The following is a 22,594-nucleotide window of genomic DNA, read 5'->3' on the forward strand; positions in this document are numbered from 1 at the left end:
CGACCTAGCCTGTCACTCCCCCACGGAGACAACGTATAGCGTCCGTACGCTTATATATACGTTCACCGTGACGTCACCGTTATCGCGAGATGAGGCTTGTGACGTCTGGATTAGCTGTCCGGCAGGAGTCAAGGAGCTAGACGTTAACGGCGCTGCGGGACTTTTAAACAGCGAACCGGGACTGCGGACTTTGCTAAGAAGACCGGGATTGTCCCGGCAAAAGTGGGACTTTTGGGCGGTATGCGATAAAGTACAGTAAGTATAACTGTACTGCCCCTAAATGGCCTTAGCACAGGTTTATAAACGCATGTCCTTGTCTTTAGCCATAGAAAATAAGTCAATACACTGTGATATCCTTGTGCAGCCATATGGAAAGAAATAAGTCTACCCTGCACCCACATTGATAATCTCACCGCACATTAACATTGATGTCTGTGCGTTTTATTTATAAATATATCCGTCTAGGTTACGTGTACACATACACCATGTGTGTTTATTATTGCTTGGACATATGTGATAAGGATGACTTTTGCTTTGTGTACAGGCACCTTTGCTTACCCCCAAACCATCATCAAGATGTCTGAGAACCAGGGTAATATTCCTCTCAATAACGCTAATGGCAACCGTGTTCGAACTCCTAACCTGAATCAGAATCCCTTGATTAATGTTCGAGATCGTCTCTTCCATGCATTGTTCTTCAAGATGGCTGTGACCTACGCAAGACTGTTCCCCCCTTCCTTTCGCAGAATATTTGAGTTCTTTGTACTTCTGAAGGTAATAAGAAAGGCGTTTTGGTTTTTTTTTTTCCTTGGTGACAAAACTACTGTGACAGTGTGAAAAGTTCTCCTTGTATCTGCTTGGGGTTTCTTCCATGTACTCTACCATCTCCCACACTTTGATAACATACAGGCAGGTTAATTGGATTCCGATAAAACTGACCCTAGTTTGTGTGAATGTGGTAGCGACCCTAGATTGCAAGCTTCTCTGGGGCAGGGACTAATGTAAATGGTGGTTACACTTTTCCACAGCATTTCAGAGGTTATCAGTGCTGTATAAATGCAATCAAAGTAGTGGCCCTTTTGTTTGATATATCGCTTTTCTTTCTAACATGTATTTTTGTCATGTAAATTGTTAAGTCATATAAAGGTATGGGATCCCTTATCCGGAAACCCATTATCCAGAAAGCCCCGAATTACGGAATGCCCGTCTCCCATAGACTCCATTTTAATCAAATAATTCAAAATTTTAAAACTGATATCCTTTTTCTCTGTAGTAATAAAACAGTATCTTGTACTTGATCCCAACTAAGATATAAATAATCCTTATTGGATGTAAAACAATCACATAGGGTAAAATTAATGTTTTATTTGTTCTTTAGTAGACTTAAGGTATGGAGATCCAAATTACAGAAAGACCCCTTATCTGGAATACCCTTGGTCCCGAGCATTCTGGATAATGGGTGCTATACCTGTATACTTTTTAGAGTTCCATTGTTTTAGAAATTCGGATAGGCCATATATCTCTTATAATATTAATATCAGTGTTACCTTTTGGAGTTTTTCTGTTAAAGTCACAAGTTTTTTCCAACAGGGCTACTGTGAGATTAAATACATTTTGTATTGTTTTTGGCCTATATGCACAGGCTTTTGGTCTAGAGCAGAGAAGGCAAATGGTGGTGCACTTTCTTGCAGAAAAATTGAGAACTTAGTGGCCTCTCTTTTGTAAATTTTCATTTATACCACTTTACATGCATTAGATAGAGCCTTCTTTCTTTGTATAAAGTTAATGCTATTGATAAATCAAACAGTACCCTTAACAACTCATAATATAAAAGCATTCTCGTGACCCTTTACGAATATCCAAGCTTTGTGACATCTTGGGGGAGATTAAACAAATTTAATTTGAAGGGATGCTATAATTCCTGTTCTATCTTATTATTTACTTTTCATCTGTATGTACTTCTGATAAGGGGTAAGCGCTGAGCAGTTTTCAGTTACTAAATATATTTTGTTTTTGTGAAATGACTAAGGTCAATATGAAATGAGACTTTTTTTTGTCTGAAAATGTGCTTCTATTGTTGAAACAAAATGCCTAAAAATACACTGCAAACAATGTCAGTCGCCAAGAGGCCAAGAACTCCTAGATAAACTACTAACAGGTTCTAAACTGTTCAATGGGCTTAATTATAGCAACCAATCAGATCTTTGCTTTTGCATTTTTAGCTCTGACCATTGACCTTTTATCCAGATGGATCTGAAAGTTTTTGTAGGTCTGCCAAATTTCTTTTCTTTTTGCCAATAAAAATTAGGAATAAAATAAATATTTTGCTAGGGTAAGCCAACTATCATGGAAAAATATAAGGTCAATATATAGCTTTCTTTAGGCCTCAGGGGCATATAGGAATTGGAGTTCAGTTTAGCAGATTTATATTATAGACACCAGAAATTCTTGTTGGTCTGCTCTGACAAAATGTGAAAAAAAGTAATGTACTTTCTCACTTAGTGTTTAAAGGGGTGGTTTACCTTTTAAGTTAACTTTTAGTATGTTATAGAGCGGCCACTTCAGAGCAACTTTTCAATTGGTCTTCATTATTTATTATGTATAGTTTTTTAATTATTTGTCTCCTACTTCTAACTCTTTGCAGATTTTAAACAGGGGTCACTGATCCCCACAGCCAAAAAACTATTGCTTTGTGAAACTTCAGTTTAATTGTTATTGCTACTTTTTTAGTATTTATTTTTCTATTCAAGTCCTCTCCTAGTCTCCTTAGTCTTTCATTCATTCAAACCACACCCTGGTTGCTAAGGTAATTTCAATTGTAGCAACCAAATAGCTGCTAAAACTCCAAACAGGGCTGCTAAGCAAAAACTGAAATAATTAAACTACAAATAATAAAAAATAACTAACAGTTACTAAAAGATAACTCAAAGTTGAACAGCCCCTTTAAGTAGGCTAGATATTGTGATACTTTTCGTCCTGTCTCTGCTTGCCTGTATAATCTGCAGCAGGAGAAAGTGGGCGTTTTTATGGTTTCCTTCCTTCAGATTGTTAGCGACATACCCTAACCCTTGGTACCTGCTGACACAATGGATATAAGAAACCAAATAAATAAAAAACATTTTCCACTTACTTTCTTGAGCACCATACATCTGCTATACTGCTAGCCAAACTTTGATCTAGAATTGTATGTATAACTTTATTTATAAAACTCTACAAGGATACGCAGTGCACAATTACACACAGGGAGGACAAGTGTTATAATAAATACAATAAATAAGAATAAATACACAGAGATTAAAGGAACAGTAACACCAAAAAATGAAAGTGTATAAAAGTAACTAAAATATAATGTGCTGCTGCCCTGCACTGGTAAAAGTTGTGTGTTTGCTTCAGAAAGTCTACTATAATTTATATAAATAAGCTGCTGTGTAGCCATTGGGGGCAGCCATTCAAAGGAGAAAAGGCACAGGCACATAGCAGATAACAGATAAAACACTATTGTATTCTACAGAACTTATCTGTTATCCGCTATGTAACCTGTGCCTTTTCTCCTTTTTTCCAACTTGAATGGCTGCCCCCGTGGCTACACAGTAGCTTATTATATAAATTATAGTAGTGTTACTGTAGCAAACACACCGGTTTTACCAGTGCAGGGCAACAGTGCATTATATTTTTATTACTTTAAAGCTCTTTCATTTTTTGGTGTTACTGTTCCTTTAAGCGCCATGTGGTATGAGAAACAGTAGGAAGGAGGTCCCTGCCCTGTTGAGCTTACAGTCTACAAATTAAATCTATAATAGAGCTTGTAGACCGTTAGAAACTAGGTAATTCAAAAGATTTAAAAAGTAGAAAGAAGAGTGAATGTGATGGGGGCCAAAGACTGAGGGGGTTGGGAATTTGGAGTATATGGACTTTGTAATGGATAAAATGAACACCAGAAAGCATAGACTGGAGTTATGCACACCAAGTATCTTTCCAGCACTTATCTTTGTAACCTAGTTCACCCGAGTGTCTTTTACTTGGGAATGTCATTCTTGTGCCTGGACCTGCAAAATAGTTGTGGCATAATGTCTGGAGGGCTGCTGTCCATGGAAGTTCATATATCAGCCATATGTATAGCACTACATACAGGTGCTTTTGGGAGACCCCCAGTGCAGGAAAGTAGTGTGATGTGGGGAGCAGGTACATTTACACACTGGTCTGGGTCAGGAATTCTGCTTCTCTGGTGTTGTAAATTTAGCTCCTTGCGTTGGCAGTTGTACAGGCAGAGCCGCCATCAGGGTGGGGGTTTGGGGGGGGGGGGGGGTCTGGTACTACATGTACATTCCAGCAGAGGCAATGACTAGTTATTGGGCCCCACAGCAATATCATTGGGCCCCTACGCTTGCGCAATTTACGTAACTTATGCAAAAATTTTCGTTACTTTCAAAGAACTTACTTAATTAAAATGAGTCAAGCAAGGGCCTCAAAACTTACACAGTTTATTTAACTTATGCAAAAACACACGGAACTGCCATATCAAGCACAAAGCAGGGGCAGGGAGGTGGAAAGGGGTTAAACTAAGGGCAAACTCTACTGTCCCCCAATAATCTAAATGACTTATTAACACATTAATCAATGGAACGATTTATATGAACTTATTACAGGTATGGAACCCGTTAGCCAGACTGTTCCGTACCTGGGGTTTTCTAGATAAGGAGTCTTTCTGTAATTCTGATCTCCTTCCATAAGTCTGCTAATAAAAACATCAAACAATAATTAAACCCAGTGGGATTGTTTTGGCTCCAATAAGGATTGATTATATATTCTTTGGGATCAAGTATCAGGGACTGTTTTATTATTAGAGAGATAAAGGTAATTTTTAAAAATGGGAATTTTTTGATTAAAATTGAGTCTGTGGGAGATGGCCTTTCAGTAATTCGGAACTTTCTGGATAAGGGTCGGATACCTGTATAGAGTAACGTCAGCTGTTTATACTGCACACAAGGGGCATGGCTAAAATGTTGGTACTGTGCATCTGTGTTTATGGGGGGTCCCCATATAAATAACTTTTACAGGGCCCCACACTTTCTTTTGTACAGGTAAATATATTAGACTGGTTTTATATCTTTTTATCAGCTGAGAAATAAAGAGGCTACTGATGTATTAGCATTTTGGAGCCCACAAACATTTTTCCCCTTATGGGGAAAATTGGTGACACCTGCAGTGGGGTTTGTTGGGCTTCCTCTGTATCAGCCAGACATTAGGAGGGATATATTTGGCAAAAAGTTTAACTTGATCTAACTATTTTTACCTTTTAATAAGTGCTTCTGATCTGGAAGTACAACATAATACCCTAAGCATTAGGAATGTTTGTATTAAGCAAAACAGTGGGGTTTCCAGTACATATAAAGAGAACAGAAAAGTAAATTTTAAGCCATTAAACTAATACCAGTGTGCAACCTTTAGAAACAAACACACATTGCTTAACTTTTACTGAGAGAGTAACATATAAAAGAAGCAAAACTTTTGCACTACATGAGTTTACATAATATCCGATTGGGCCTGCCCTCCATAGCTTATACTCACCAAAATGTACATATATTTGAGGAACACAATTTGACCATTTAATGAACTGTAACACTAGGCTTTATAATCCTATCAGTTAATAATAATAATCAATAAAGGGAACTGTATGCGTTAAACTGTTTGCTTAATGTTTGTCATGTGCAGAATCACAAATTCTGAACATGTCTTCCATGGATCAGTTTAAAGTAGTTTGGGTGCTGCTGAGGCTGAAGGTGAATTAAAGTCAGATGTGGTAGCTATTTGCTAAACTGGTTGATCCAGGAAGTGTTAATAAGGCCTTTGGTTCAAAACTTGAACCTTGAACTATTATAACCAAAACAACTATTTATATAGTTGAGCACACTCAGGCCAGGGACAGTCTATAATACATTGGTTATAAAAAGTCTACATGCCCCTGCAAAATGGCAGGTTTTTGTTTAATGGTAAAAAAAAAAATCAGAACTTATTCCACCTTTATTGAAAAATTGCAATCTATACAAAGAAGTGGAAGCAAATCAGAAAAAGTTTAGTGAAAAAAAAATCATACTAAAACCTGGTTGCATTACTGTGCACACCCCCTAAAATAATACTTGGTTTGAAGTACCTTTTGAGTTTATTTACAGCACTCAGTCTTTTTGGGTAAGCGTCGGTTTGGCACATCTGGACTATTTTTGCAAAAAATTTCCAGTTCTGTGAAATTGTGAGGACATCTCCTGTGCACAGCTCTCTTCAGGTCACCCCATAGATTTCCAATCCGATTAATATCTGGGCTCTAACTGAGCCATTTCAGAACAGTGTTCCTCCTTTGGTTAAACCATTGCTTTGTTGATTTCAATTTATGCTTTGGGTTGTTGTCATCCTGAAAGGTGACGTTACCTTTTTTTATCTTCAGCTTCCAAGAAGATGCTTAAAGCTTTTGTGACAAAATAGACTGATACTTCTTGACTAAAGCACCAGTTTCAGCTGATAAATAGCAGCCCTTTGCTGTGCTGTCATTTTTGCTCCAAACATACCTTTTGGAACTATAGCCAAATAGTTTAACCTTGGTCTCATCGGACCATAAAACATTTTTCAACATGGTTGTGGGAGACTGTATACCTTGCAAAGTTTAGCCGGGCTCAGATGTTTTTCTTTGTGAGTAATGGCTTTCGTCTTGCTACCCTACCCCACGACCCAGACATATGAAGAATAGAAGTGTTTGCAGGAATCTATGATTAGCAAACAACATTTGTTATAGGGGTAGGATTACCATCTAGCAACGGCTAATGGGGGTTTGGTGGCAGCCTTCTGAAGATACGCTGAAAAAAATTATGTACCACTAAAACGCTGAGGTAAAAAAAATCTTCCCATTCAGCTAATCCCCTTCCTGCTCTATACTGTCCAGTCAGCACTGAGCAAACCTGTGCTTGCTCCCACATATTAAAGGCGCAAGCATGTCAGAAGCAGAATGCAGAAACATGGCTGCAGTGGTAAAATACATCCCCCCCATCATTAGCTGTTGCTAGGTGGCAATCTCCCATAGAACAACCAACATATTGCAATTGCAGCTCCTATAATGTTGACTTTAGTCCTCTTGGTGACCTCCCTGACAAGTTTTCTCCTAGTCTTCTCATTAATATTTGGATGAACGTTCTGATCTTGGTCAGTCACTGAACCATATTTTCGCCACCTTTTTGATGACTGACTTCACTGTGCTCCATGGAATGTTTAAAGATCCTTTAATACTTTTTGGATACTTTTTTTGTACCCCTGTCCTGATTTATATCTTATAATGATGAGATCCCTTTCATGCTTTAAAAGTTCTTTGTAGACCATGGCTTTTGGAGTATGAGACCAAGATGCTACAGCAGCGGTTCTCAACCTGTGGGTCGAACAACCCTTTCACAGGGGTCACCTAAGACCATCGGAAAACACATTTCCGATAGTCTTAGGAATAATTTTATGGTTGGGGGTCACCACAACATGAGGAACTGTATTAAAGGGTCGCTGCATTAGGAAGGTTGAGAACCACTGTGCTACAGGAACAGCCAAATTTTATTAAACCCTCATTTATTGATGTCAGGTGTATACTACTACTACTATTACTATTTGAGATGAGATTGAATGTGATTAGTTTATTCTGAATGCAGCCACTTCCTTGATTATTAAAGGGTGCGCCCAGAAATGCAGCCAGTTTTTTGTATGATTTTTTCTTTTCCTTCTTTCACTTAAATAATTGATTTGTTTTTAATTTATTTGTAAAGACCACCTATATGTTTGCTTAAATATGCAATACACAAGCAATATTTTAATATCACTAATTATTTACTTGAGTTTGGGTAAAACATTTACACTTCAAATGTTTATAAAAATAGGAGTACCTATGCAAGTTGGTGTCTTGAATTTTCAGCTTACTTCAGACAGAATTTTAGTATGATGTAAAAGCAATTTTCTAAAGTTACGATTGGTATTTATATTTTGTTCTGCAGCTCTCAAGTCTATTCTTTGGTCGGTATAGCTTAAATATTTAGCCTTACTAAGAGTTAGAAAGTAAACCTGAATAAAATGATATGCAATAAATCTTGAAAGGAAACTTTGTCTAGGTGCAGTAACTCATAGCAACCAATAAGTCATTCATTTGTGTCTACATTTGAGGTTATTTCAAAAGAGGAAAATGTCTAATATCTATATGAACATCAATAGTAATGTAAGGCTTTTTATGCTTGGTAGACTTTCTGGTATGTTTGGGGGGTACAAAAGGTTAATTTAGCCTGATAAGCTTTGCACTATTTAAAATGAGCTTAGACTCTTCTGTAACAGATTGGTCTAGGATTAGATATATTTTCACTTTTTTTATTTTATTGTTACTTAGGCCCTCCTGGTACTGTTTATCCTTGCATATATCCACATTGCATTCTCCCGTTCCCCAATCAACTGCTTGGAGCATGTTAGAGAGAAATGGCCTCGGGATGGAATCTTGCGAGTGGAGATTCAGCTGAACTCAAGCCGAGCACCCATCTTTTTACAATTTTATGACAGTGACACATTTCCAGGTTTGGTAAAGGAACCATCTGGGGAAGATGAGGAGGAGGAGGAAGAGATGAGCGTGGAAATGTACCACAATAGCTCCATCAAGGTACTAGGTTTTGAGTATTAATTGAAGATACAAATATTACTCTGGGCATTTTTTCATTTTCTTCATTTAATTGTAGAGGCAGTTCTTCAATATTTTGGGTAGTTGCCACCTGTAGAGCAATCAAATATTGCTGCCATGTATGCTGTTTTACAAGGTAGACGGTCACACAGAACAATTAGTTGCTTGCATGCTACGAGTTTCATTGTTCTTATTCAAATGTAGTGAATGAGGATTAGTTGGTTTTGTTTCACACCCCGCAAACAAATATTTCTATGAGTAACAATAAAATATGTCCAGAGCTGTGCCAACTGAACAAGAGAATGTTAGCTTTGGATGCAATAGTTAAGCTCAAATTTTCTCACAGTAATGTTTTTATTCCATATAGTTTGAGCTGGATATTGAGCCCAAAGTATTCCTGAAGCCATCTCTAGAGAGTGTTACTCAGGCCTCTGAAAACCAGAGCCAGACACTGTCCTTCAGTGATGCTGCTAGCAAAGGTGCGTTTCTGTTCACTTATAAAAGTAGATCTTTGTGCTGGGATGTATATGACTGAGACACTAGAGCTGGTTTACTAACTCAGGTTTTTAATTTCACAAGTGAAGTAGTTACCCAAAGCAAGCAATAAAACCTTTGCTATAATATCTACTGTCACGTGCATAATCTGGCCTGCCATAAAGAAAATATTTATTTTTAGTGTGGCCACAAGAAGAGTACATCGTGGAATATTCCTTAGAATATGGCTTCCTGCGGCTGTCTCAGAGCACAAGGCAGAGGCTGAATATCCCTGTTATGGTGGTTACACTAGGTAAGTTGCTTGTGACATTCACTGTTGGTATTAATGAATAATTTCTTTCTTTAAAGTTAGTCTTTTTTTTTTTTATTTATGCCCTAAATTTACTCTAAACAGCCCCAGAATAACATACCTTTCTCTGTGCATGCAGATCTATTTTGTTTTTCTATTACAAGCCGTTAATTTACTGAGTTCTTTGCCTAGCATGAGCTCTGCTCCCTTTTTCTTTATGAGAACTCCTCTCTCAGACTTTAAAGACCTCAAAGAAATGTCTACTGGATCCGGATGCAGGGAGAAAGACATGTTATTCTGGGGCTGTACGGTTACTTTTTGGGGATTAAAAAAAGGGGTTTACTTATTCTTTAAATAGCCATTATTTTTGTTTGCCATGAATGAGTATGTATTCTAAAGAGGCTCCCACCAGGGACTACTTTTAACCAAACATTTTCTAGGTCTTCCAACCTATCAATTATTACACTTCAAACTGATATGTACAGCGCTGTGGAATATGTTGGCGCTTTATAAATAAATGTTAATAATAATATGTAATATAACAGAAGGAGGCAAGAACAGTGCTGTGTTAGGTGTGTTTAAAACAGAATCCAAAAAGCCTTATCTCTGCATGTTGGATCCTAACTGGTGCATTCAGTTTACAAGCTTTTTCTGGATATAGAATAAGCACATACAAAAGCATGCCATTCAGGCATCACCTTTTGAAAGTGCTGTGTACCTTAAAATTACCATTTATTGCACTATAGGCAGTGTTATTCTACAACAACTATCAAATAAAAATATGCACCACTACAAGAAAGTTAAAAATGATTATAAACTTTATTACACTCCATTAAAATAAACCCCATGTACAAAGCCTAATGGAGTGTAATAAAGTTTATAATCATTTTTAACTTTCTTGTAGTGGCGCATATTTATATTTGATAGTTGTTCCCCTCTTTGGCCACTAGAGGGTTTAATTTGCACCTATATGACTTGGATTTATACTTCATAATATTGACTATCCCACATTCTGGCTTTTGAAGTGAGTTTATTCTACAACAACTCAAATGTATCCTTTATTTTGCCCCAATTTTAAAGTTATACGCGTGATGCTGTGAAACTCTTCTGTTTGGAAGTTAAACATTATCTGGTTTTTAGGACCCCACTTATCTCAAAAACCAGGTAGTGATTTGAATAACAGACTGGAGGATGAATAGGAGAGGCCCTGAATAGATACATAATGAAAATTGATACCTGCAGTAACCTACTCTTAAAAAGTAATCTTACTGGGTGTCTCTGACTTGCAAAGAAGACTACACATAACAAGTTTGATGATGGTGATGCTCATGTTTTTGCATAATCAAACAAAGTGTTGTTCTAAACAACTTCTTTTGCTATCTGTGACAGACCCAACTCGAGATCTGTGCTTTGGAGACAGATTCAGTCGATTTTTGCTGGATGAGTTTCTGGGATATGATGATATTCTTATGTCTAGTGTAAAGGCCCTGGCAGAAAATGAGGAAAATAAAGGTAAAAAAATCACTGCAGAAACCATTTGATATTTTGCTGTACTTCTTTTCTTTATAAGACGTAACCGCTGTGTGACACATTCACCTTTTTCTCTCTTAGGATTCCTAAGGAATGTGGTTTCTGGGGAACATTATCGATTTGTCAGTATGTGGATGGCTCGTACTTCTTACCTTGCTGCCTTCGTCATCATGGTTATATTTGTAGGTTCATGTGCTATGTACAGCATATATTAGTTGTTTAAACCAGTTTAAAATATATGTAATATGATTGCTTATAAGAGCTGTATCAGCTGCTCTCAATTGGAATCTTTTAGAGCTGATTAAAGGAGAAGGAAAGTCATTTTGGCATTTTATTACCAATAGATTTGGCACATTAGTGCCACCTAGAACGCTATATATATTCAGCAGAAAGCTTTACTATACCTGATTAAAGAGCCCTAGAAGCTCCCTCTGATAGCAGCTGCCATTTAAAGTGATACTGACACAAAAAAAACTACTTTTCAAAATATTAATGTACATTAAGTTACCAATAGGTCATGATGATCAGTTTTTTCTAGGCATGCTTTTGTAAGTAATTGTTACTTAAAGTTCCTAAACCTGACTGTTTTGCCAACTTGACTGTCCCTTCTCAACCTGTCAGTTATAGCTTCTAATGCTAACAGATTACTGCTGCACAAATATGGATGCCCCCTCATAGAGGAGCAATAGGGATCAGTTAGGTAATGTTAAAGCATTGGACAAATACTTTTATGGCAGAACTCATGCAAAAACAGTGTAATGATAAATTTAAACAGTTTAATTTCAGGTGTCAGTATCTCTTTAAAGGAGAAGGAAAGGCTAAGTCACTTGGGGGTGCCAAAATGTTAGGCACCCCCAAGTGACTTAAATCACTTACCTTGTACCCTGGGCTGGTGCCCCTGTTAGGAGAAAACAGCACCAGCCCGGGGTACCTGTCGAGAGCGCTTCCTACTCGCGCTGCAGCCAATTGTCCCGGACAAACGCATGCGCAGTAGAGTGAAAAGCCGACTTCTCTGTTAAAGTTCGGCTTGTCACTCTACTGCGCATACGCGTGCATTCGATCAGGAAGGAGGAAGTGATCGCTGCTACCCCGGGCTGGTGCTGTTCTCTCTGTACAGGGGCACCAGCCCGGGGTAGAAGTTAAGTGATTAAAGTCACTTGGGGTGCCTAACATTTTGGCACCCCCAAGTGACTTTGCCTTTCCTTCTCCTTTAAGATTGGCCTTGTGAGCTTCCTGCTGCAGTTATAGCCGTTGGAAGCTCAGATTACACATTCCTAAAGGTGGGGAAAGTGAGTTCTTATGGGAGGGGGGAGCAGGAGAAGGGAGGGAGAAAGGAGAGAGCCGAGCAAACTCAAGCCCCAAACCTGAATAAGCCCTAAAAGATAGGAAGTCTGGTACCGAAGAACATGTTCCCAAAAAAGGAGACAAGAAATCCTGTGTTTCTTTTGATAGAGGACTCAGTGCAGCTTTTCTGTGAGTGCTAATGGCTGTATATACATAGACCCTTCTGATGAAGCTTACTTAGTTTTTACCTTTCCTTCTACTTTAATTGAGGGATTTCCCATTTATTCGATGCTTCATTTTAAAGTTAATGTTTGATAACTTACTGAGCTCTGAATTCATTTTCAAGAAAATCATTGCCTAAAATGGCCCCAGCTTTATTCACGGGGAATAGTCATACAACCTATTAATTTTTGTGAAATCATCATACAACCTCTTTAAGACCAGCAATAAGCATAAGACTATAGCTAGGTTTTATCATAGCCTTGACTGATGATGGTAGGTCTTGAAACTGTTACTTGGGCACTACTATGTATAGATGCATAGTAGTGCATACCCTACCTCTTTCAATGTTCGTCTTTATGTTGATTTCATCATCTTTGTTTTATTCCCTGTAGACACTCTCAGTCTCAATGCTTCTGCGGTATTCCCATCATCAAATCTTTGTATTTATTGGTAAGTGACTTTACTTCCATACTATAAACTCTTACCTTCATGGTCTGCCATCTTACAGATTCTACTGTGCCATACAGTTTTGCTGCATAATAATGCTTCCTGCATCCAAACACATTGCTGGCATAGTGTTATATTACCATGTTGTATAAGCTATAAGCAAACTTAAGAAGTTGATCTTTTTCATGCTGTATCTGTGGCCATTGCTCCAGTTGGTTTTGTAAGGGAATTATGAATATTTGTAGCTGTGGAGGTGGGAGAAAAAAAAGGTTAAGGCCTATTATTATACTTGGCCTTACAAATAAAACCCTTTTCATTAGTTATGAGACTTAACTGATTTCTTCTGGTAATTTAAAATTAATTTAAGCTGACTTTTAAAATAACGGCAACATTTTGTGTTGAAGCCACATTTTAAATAATAGTGAGTCAAAAGGAGTGACATGGCAGTGTTCTTTAAGGCTGTATTAGCTGGTGCTTTGCCTAGCATTTTTTGTCAGCTACCCATTTATGATGTGTCTTAAAGCCTGCCCCTTGGACTGCATGTTGGTTTTAAAATGTTAAAAAAATAAATTGTGGTGAATTTACCCCTATTTTATTCTCATTCCTGCACAGTGGACTTGCTACAGATGTTAGAGATGAATATGAGTATCGCGTTTCCTGCTGCACCATTGCTCACTGTGATCCTGGCTCTTGTTGGTAAGGCTGCTTATTCTTAGCCTCGGAAAGTGAACATATTTTGTTTTCCATTTAAAAGTTTGTATCTGCGAACCGGCACCTACCAATAAACGATTTCTTGCCAGCAAATGTCTGTTTTAGGTGAGAGAGCAATGATTGGCCTTTGGATCCTGTTGTTTTCCTGTGTAAGAATTAAAAGCATTGTCTTCTACAGAGATAATCTTTTATCTGTTGTATAAACAAGTTCCATTTCGCCCTATTCAGCTTAAATGGTTGCCCCCATTGCTATACAGCAATTTATTTTTAGTAACTGTTGTGTTTCTAAAGTAAACATGCAATTTTTTTTTTACCAGTAGAGGGTAATAATAATTTCATTATATTTAAATTAATATAAAGCACTTTTATTGTGTTGCTGGTCCTTTAAGGTCTTTTAATTCAGCTACATATTTACAGACTAGTACATTTTTTTTTTTATTTAAATATAGGGATGGAAGCCATCATGTCAGAATTTTTCAATGATACCACCACTGCTTTCTATATAATCCTCATTGTGTGGTTAGCTGATCAGTATGATGCCATATGCTGCCATACAAACACCAGCAAGAGACACTGGCTCAGGTAAGAAGCACTGCAGAGTTCAAAATTATTATTGACAGGACATGAAACTTTATTCCTTTTTAAATAATTGTGGGATGAGAAAGTAAGTGAGGTACCCTTTTCTTTTTAAACACCCTGTGTAATAAAATTTCATTATATGTAAAGCTGAGATGCATGCAACAATTTAGGGAAAGAAGGGTCCCCTTTACACAGAGTTTATAATATCTGACTACCTCTGCTGATTCTAGGGTAAGGCTAGTGCCAGGTGGGGCAGAGCCATTGTATTGGGTGAGTGCAGCCACAACTATCAAGTGAATTTGTCTGTTCACTTAAAAAAAAATCTATTCTCTAGCCTTAGACAGTAAGAGTAAAAATATGTGATTGAACTATGCAGGGATGTATCAGGAGATGTTCCCTACTTTGTTTAATCAAGCTTTTGCTATTCTGTCCAGCCCAGGCACATTAATGATATTAGTTGTATAAAAACTGCAAATATTGTGAAAAAAGAAAAAGTGCTAAGAAAAGAACTCTCAGCAATTAACCATACATGTTATGGGTGGGTATATGTACCTTTTTCATTTTTTATGTATTAAAAAAAAAAAGAATTTATTGTTTTAAAAAGAAACAAAAAAAAAATGAATATGAAGAACACATTTTTCAATCGGAGCCTTATTTGGCTCATGTTAAACTGAGATATATATTGTCTCTTTAAGCCACTACTGGTGTAATCTTTCCACCTTTCTCTCACCCCTACAGGTTCTTCTATCTTTATCACTTTGCATTTTACGCTTACCACTATCGATTTAATGGCCAATACAGCAGCCTTGCCCTTGTTACATCGTGGTTATTCATTCAGGTAACTGCAGTTGTTTTTGTTCATTGTTTAAATGTACCCAATGCGAGCAGTAGGCATATCGTTCTGCTCTTTTTGTATATGAGAACATCATTTGACACAAAGCTAAATTTGCCTGTTTGCCAATTTGTTGGATCACTAAAAGTCGATCATTCAAGTGCATTTGGCCTGATTGCAGGTTAATAGTAAATGTGACGTTTCTAAGATTCTGGTCAAGCATGTCAGTATCAGACCATGCACCTGTCTGTTAGATGATAGTGTCGCAAAATTTTTACTAGTTTTTGAATGTGTAAAATCCAACCTTTTATGAATTGTTAAAAGAATTTGTCTTAAGTGTCCAGAAAGGCTCAGTCTTCTTCATAAGTGACTGGACATACGGTAAGTCTTCACAGTCCAGGTTCTCTGGTGGACCAGGTGAAAATATTTTTTTGCCAGTACCAGCACAATGAGCATATTCTCCTACCAAAAGCTTCAATATACTCTTTAGGGCTATTCAGAAACTCCAGTTGTCACATCTGTAGTAATAGTGTAGTCACATCTACTTAGGGCTATAGGATCAGATTACAACAATGTGAATGCAAACTGTCAAAACAAGGAATACATTAGCGAGCCGATGCGGTTTTCGATCTGGCAGAAAAATGATAGACATCTGTCATATTTTCAGCCAGATATCAGTCAGATAGGCCCATCGGAGGGCCCTATACATTGGAAGATAAAATCCGGATCTGTCTGAAAGGCCCAAATTGGAAGCTTAAATCTTCCCATGTATGGCTACCTTAACAAAACCCTCAGTGCCCTTTCTTATTCTTGAGGTGGTCTACTTTGTGTTTATCCATTTTTTTTGCCTGTTAGGAGCTGGTATTGTTTTCAATTATTAAATGTATTTTTATGGTAATTACAGTTCCCATTGTGGATTGTATTGGGATTAAAGTGCAATAAGAGGCATAAGTGTGGGAATGAAAAGACGTCTTGCAGCCAAACTGCCAGAAAGATGATAGCTGCTTAAGTAAGGCTAACACTGCAAGACACATACACCTATATAGATATAAAAATCTTGAAGTTTCCATTGTAAAAAAAAAAAACTCATCAGGGAATTAAAAAAAAAAAATGCTTGCTTCTTAGTGGTTATTGCTTCTGTTTGAAGCAGTGCTTGCAAATCCTTTGGCTTTCAGGATTCTAGTATTCTGATGAGTCAGCTTTATCCAATGATAGCATGTTCCTTCAAATCAGTTTTTTCCACAGCCTCCTCATAGTCCAATATTTTACAACACTGTCATTTACAAAAAATTTTTCTATGAAACAAAATTTTCCATGAGGTAAATGTAATGTTGATCCGGAGTTCTATATTTAAGTATCCGGTGTTCCTATAAATGCTTTAAAAGTCTTTAAGAATGCAGTGCCTAATAAACCCTCCTTTCTGTGACCTCAGAAAAAGTGATGAATTAAAGGGGCATCCTGGATCAATTTATTGATTATCCAGAAGAGGCATCTGATGAGAAATGCAGGAAAGACTCTCTTTCAAATGAAGATATTGATCATCTTGTGTAATGCAGTTAGGGCTTCCATTACAGCTGTCAATGGGTAGCATTAAAAAAAATACAATTTTATTGTGCTTTTTAGAGGCCTACGACTCTGTGTATGATGTCTTAACATTTTAGTCATTCATGGGTATACAAATTCCCCCACCCTCCAGTGTTTCCCTACTAAAGGCTCAGTATGGCATGGCTTTCAGATTCTTACTGTTAACATTCATACACTAGTTAATGCATTTCTCAGCAGTGTAATGGAAATGCCAGAAATGTATTTATCAATGTTACTCTGACAGAATTTAGTAGAGAGATTAATTAAGGTAAAGCACCGAGGAATTAAATATTAATAATATAAAAATTGTGATATCTAATGTGTTAACGTGTGAAAACATTTTTCGACAAAGTATAATAGGCTTGTCCATATAAAAGTCAATTTAACTAACAAATAAAAACCTTGTGATTCTGTAGAATATGTCACTTAAACAACACAAATTATATTGTGCCTCACGGTGCCAAATTGCAAATGGTTGAATTAAAAAAAAAAAAAATTCTCTACCACTTAATCTCAGAAACCATTAGCCAAATGTACTCCAATTAAGCCCACGTATCTAACTTTCTGTTGTGGCTACCCCCAAATTTATCTATCGTGTTCCATTTCATAGTTGCAATATTGTGATAAATGAATTAAAGCTTATCTTCATTTGCAACAAGTTGTATCATCCATCCAGTTAAATTCCCTCATGAGTAGATGCTTTTCTCTTGACTCCTGATACTTAAAGGAATACTGTCATGCGAAAACATGCTTTTTTAAAACACATCAGTTAATAGAACTTCTCCAGCAGAATCCTGTATTGTAATCGATTTTTCAAAAACAGATTTTTTTTATATTTAATTTTGAAAATTAATCAAATGGGGCTAGCCATATTCTTCATTTCCCAAGGTGCCACAACCATGTGACCTGTGCTTTGAGTTGGAGTGATATCCAGTAGAACAATGGGAAGGTAGCAAGAAACCAGCTCCCAGTAGATATCAGAATAGCAGAATAGTAAGAAATCCAAGTCCAGCTCATGACTCCTCCAGTTACATGGGAGTAGGAGAAATGGGTTACCTGAAAGCAGTTCTAATGTGTAGAGATGGCTCCTTCTGAAAGCTCAGGCTCAGGCACAATGCACTAAAATGGCACCTACACACCAATATTACAACTAAAAAATACATTTGTTGGTTCAAGAGTACAATTTGAATTGGTAGAGTGAATTGTTCCTTTGAACTATAGGTATTTCTCACATGCATATTAGCAGATTTCCACTCAAAATTATTTTCTTTGTATAATAAATGAAAATTAAGTTCTAATCAACTTTTTTTGTATATGTCAAGTATTTTCTTGATTTTAAAGTGAATTGTAATAAATGTAATAGTCAATGAAAGCCTTGTCTTTCTGCCTAAAATGTAAAAAAAAAAAAAAGAAAAAAAAGCCTCTCCTCTTCCAGGCTACTCGGACACTGTTAAAACACTATCAGTAGTCCTCTCTCCTCCAGTTCCCACAATTCTGCGTTTAATAGACCTGTTAAGGAGAATAAGTGTATAAACACACAAAGCTACTTAGTTGCAGTTACTTGTCCCCTGCCATAGACAATACTGAGAATTGCCTCTGCTAAACCACATGTAGAGAAAATTACCAGTAAATGATCAGTATTGTCTGTTTTATAGCCCTGACAAGTAGCTGATGCTAGCTCTGTGTGTCTTCACCTCCATGTGTCTTCAACTCTCAGTATTGTCTATGGTAGTGTATTTTCTGGAATTTAATAGCCTTAAAAAAGAAGATACTACTAGTAGCCCAGTGTGTCTTCACCCTAATGTGTTTGCAAGGTATTGTGGGAACTGGTGTCTTGACTAGAGGAGTAGTTCTGATAGTCTGACAAACTGAGAAGGCAATAGCAAAGGGACAGACATATATTTGTTTCATTTACAATTTCACAAATAATTTAAAAATTTTCATTTGTCTGTATATATTAGACAATGGCTTAGAATTATGTTTTGTTTCTATTATACAAAGTAAGGTAATCTTAAAAATCTGTTGGCAGTACATCCTTAGTCCTTCCAACATGGAACAGCATTATTTGGAGATTTAAAGTCTACTTTTATTTGCTAATGGGTGTGGAAGGGCTTTAATTATATCAGATATATACTTATGAGCATTTCATCAAAATATAAATCAATGCTATTTATCTTGCCTCCAATATGGATTTATGCACCTTAGTTGTGATTGAGTACAAGATACTGTTTTATTATTACAGAGAAAAAGGAAATCATTTTTAAAAATTGAATTATTTGATTAGAATGGAGATGGTCTTCAAGTAATTCAGAGCTTTTTGGATATCTGGTTTCCAAATAACAGATCTCATATTTGCACTGTATTATTGTTCTTAGAAACAAGAAGATATTTGTATAGCTCATTTTATGCACCGAACACTCCTTTGCCAAAAGAACTGTCCTTGAGAAATCCAAGGAAGTTGTCCTTTCTTCAAAGAGTGCTATTTGCAGCCCATTTTAACTGGGCGTACCTCCAGTACCAATGCACCGTGTTCTCATGACTGCTGGACTATTCATTATTTTGGCTTCTTGTAAAATTATTATAAATGCAGTATGATTCCTGATTGAGGTAATAAGAAACTGTGAGACATCAGGTGCTTAGTAGTGGTGTGTGGGCTAGGCCAAAGCTTGCACATGAGCAGCTGGGCTGACACTAGCAAAGTGACGTAATTAGGCATGCCTGCCCAGACGCTCTCTTTGCTCTTGCCCTGCAAAATGTCTTCACTTGCCCACTTGAATTTACTGGCGCCCTGATCTTGAGGGTATTGTAATTTGGATCTCCATAACTTAAGGCTACCAAAAAATCATTTCAACATGGATTAAGCCCAATAAGATTATTCTGCTTCCAATTAGGACTAATTATATCTTAGTTGGAATCAAGTACAAGGTACTCTTATATTATTACAGAGAAAAAGGAAATCGTTTAAAAAAAAAAAAAAAAAAAAAATTATTTGCTTATAATGGAGTCTATGGGATATTGCCTTTCCATAATTTGGGACTTTTTGGATAACCGATCCCATAACTGTACTGTTTTGTTATAACAGAGAAAAAGGAAATTGATAAACAAATTGGAATTTTTTGCTTAAAATGCAATGAAATGGAAATGGGCTTTCTGAAATTTGAAGCCTTTTGGGTAACGGGTTTTTAGATAACAGATCTCATGCCTATAATACATTTAAGGATATTTAGTGGAAAATACGTAAATGAAAATAAATATAGATTCTGCAGTTAATATTTTCATTAAGCTAATCCATAAGAAAAAACAAAAATGATGCCATTAGAGAAACTTACGTTATATACTGGAGCAGTAGTTATGTATACTGTCATGATATAATATTTTGAGGGTTTTGGTATTTTTAGTTGTTGTACTAATAGTTTAGTTGTGTACTAATAGCACTTCTAATTTTATCTCAATAGCACTCAATGATCTATTTCTTCCATCACTACGAGCTTCCTGCCATCCTGCAACAGATAAGAATCCAAGAGATGCTTCTTCAAAACCAGCAAGCAGGGCAAAATCAGACCAGCCTACAGGACAATCTCAACAATAATACTGCATCAGAGCCATCAGGGGCAACACCTCCTCAGGCTCCCGGAGATCCCAGCCACCCACCAGTAGGGAGTGACTACAGCACTACCGAAGGGGCTTTAAGTGACGTGTTGCTTGAAGAGGTGACAGGAACCTCACAGCAAGTGGTAACTGGGATACTACCTGCCGCAGACGAAAGAGCCCAAGAAGGAGTTTGCGTCGGTACTCATACACCAGAAATTGCAGCAGTAACACAAACTGGAGATCCTCCTCCTGTTCTGAATGTTTCCCACAATTCCTGCTTAACAGATCAGACTGAGCTTCAGGGGGGCATGGTATCCCCCATAATAGACCTTAGTTCTCTGAGATCCTTAGCAATCAATTTAGAGTCAGAGCAGAGCAGTCACACTATAGCTGCTTCTGCATTACAGTGTGTAGAACCCACTTCCCAGATAAATGATAAAGAGCACCCTGCAGTGGACTTGTAAGCAGACTCGCACTGAAATATTTTGCGGGTAGTCCCTTACTGCCAAGGAAAAATTTTCTCAGAATTATACGGAGCAAAACCCTGCAAATGGAGCCAGGAGCAAAGTCACACCAGCGCATGCATGAGTTGGTTTACGCTGACTCGCATTGGCTTTACAAGACATTCTTACTTTGTAATAGGAATTCTCTAAATTACCAATCACATTTTAGCTGCATACAAGGGTACATTAAATATTCACATGTCCATATTCTGAAGAAAGCAAAAATCAAGCCAGATTTGTGGGACACACACATCTCACTACCAGCTAGTGCTTTTTGTAAAATTCTAAGAATCAAACGTTTCTCTGGGATGGTACATTCCTTAGGACAGAAATTCTTATTAGTTATGAAAATATTAACAGACTGAGTGGTTTTGGTGCCCAGTATGCACAGGGTATGGGGCAGATTAACTTTGCACCCACTGCAATGAGCAGGGCTACTCTTGCATATTCTTAGCTGTACCGTTGTACAGAGAACATCCTGTTTAAGGGATATAATTCAAATTGACACTGTGTACAAATAGAATCTGAAATGCACTACAAATCTTTGGGAATGTCAGAGTGTATTACAAAGAAAGGGCGGGGATGGTCTGTAGCATCTTAGTGGGTAGTCACCTTGATAGGTCCAGTGCAGTCTTAATTTAAAGAGGCAGGAGGTATATATAGTATGTATAAGTATATGTGCCTTTCTATCTGTGGCCATAGAGAGAGAGACTCTATATATTGAGTGTGTGATAACTTTTTAGCTTTCTTCCCCCAATGCACTTTTTGTTCCTTGTATGGAGGGGGTGCTGCCTGTATGTAAATGTATACATATATTTACTCAATGTATGTATGCAAATGTAGGTAGATGTTAGCAGAATGCAATCTGTATGATGACAGAGCTATATGCTTCAAATTTTTAATTTATATTTGTGGGGGAGATCTTCTGGTTCCTTTCCGCATTTGCTATTACTATGGTCATTAATTCTCTCATCGCTGGAATACAAAGAGCAAAATGTCTATATGTTGCAATATTTAAAGGCTTAAAGGGTAAAGATTAGTAAAGTATGATCAGAGTAAATAAAAGGGGAGAAACTTAGTTTGTCCTTGCAGCAGTGTATGGGATAGGCAACTGGCTTCCATAAGGGCTGCGGCACATCAGGGGCATTGTAGAATCTGCTTATTTTGGGAATGGCCTCTGGGGGCTGCTGTAGTTTTTCCATTGCAGTTAGTGGGCAGAGGTCGACAACAAACCCACCCCCTGGGTGCCGCAGCCTTACCACTTTGCTCCCTACAGGTCACTAATGGAGAGAATGTGGCTTATCTCCTGCACTGAGCCTGTTGATTAATTGCAAATAATACAGCTTATTTTTTATTGTAGATTGACCTAATAATGGGATAAAGGCAAGCAAATTTGCTTCCGTGCATCCCCTCTCCTATTTAATTGTACCAGAGAAGCTATATGAAAATTGATAAATGGTGTTTGTATATATGATAATAAATCTAATATCCTAAGTAAAATGCCTATGCTGTCTGTGGTATGGGGAAACAGTGCTTGTGTGTATGTATTAGATTATATATGTCTCTTAATAGATGGGGTTAAAAAACAGACTAAAATCCAGTATTATAAAACTGAAATATGTACCAGATAAATGATTTTACTCTAGCTTGTGCGGTTTTATCCTCTGCACACAGGCTATGATATGTTATCTGACTTTGCTGAATTCCATGTGTCGCAAGTAAATGAATCATGTCATAGTTCAAAAGGCAACCCAGAACATATTCCACCAGCCATACTTTTATGGCTGATGGCACATATGGAGATTTGTCACCATGGTTAAATCATGAGGAAACTTTGGAAAACAAAG

General features: G+C 37.2%; 1 protein-coding gene across 2 annotated transcripts; it reads left to right on the plus strand.

Annotated features, from left to right (window-relative positions):
- Positions 1–61: 61 nt before the first annotated feature.
- tmem259 (transmembrane protein 259) lies at positions 62–22,241 on the plus strand. Of its 2 annotated transcripts, NM_001078786.1 has the most exon segments (12): positions 125–255; positions 545–774; positions 8,399–8,662; positions 9,048–9,159; positions 9,357–9,467; positions 10,854–10,976; positions 11,076–11,176; positions 12,893–12,950; positions 13,560–13,643; positions 14,108–14,240; positions 14,976–15,075; positions 20,109–22,241. In NM_001078786.1, coding segments are annotated over 11 exon segments (1,884 nt in total). In that variant the 5' UTR covers positions 125–255; positions 545–576; the 3' UTR covers positions 20,709–22,241.
- Positions 22,242–22,594: the final 353 nt, after the last annotated feature.

This window comes from Xenopus tropicalis, chromosome 1 (genome assembly GCF_000004195.4).
Source record: "Xenopus tropicalis strain Nigerian chromosome 1, UCB_Xtro_10.0, whole genome shotgun sequence".
NCBI classification, from domain to species: Eukaryota; Metazoa; Chordata; class Amphibia; order Anura; family Pipidae; genus Xenopus; species Xenopus tropicalis.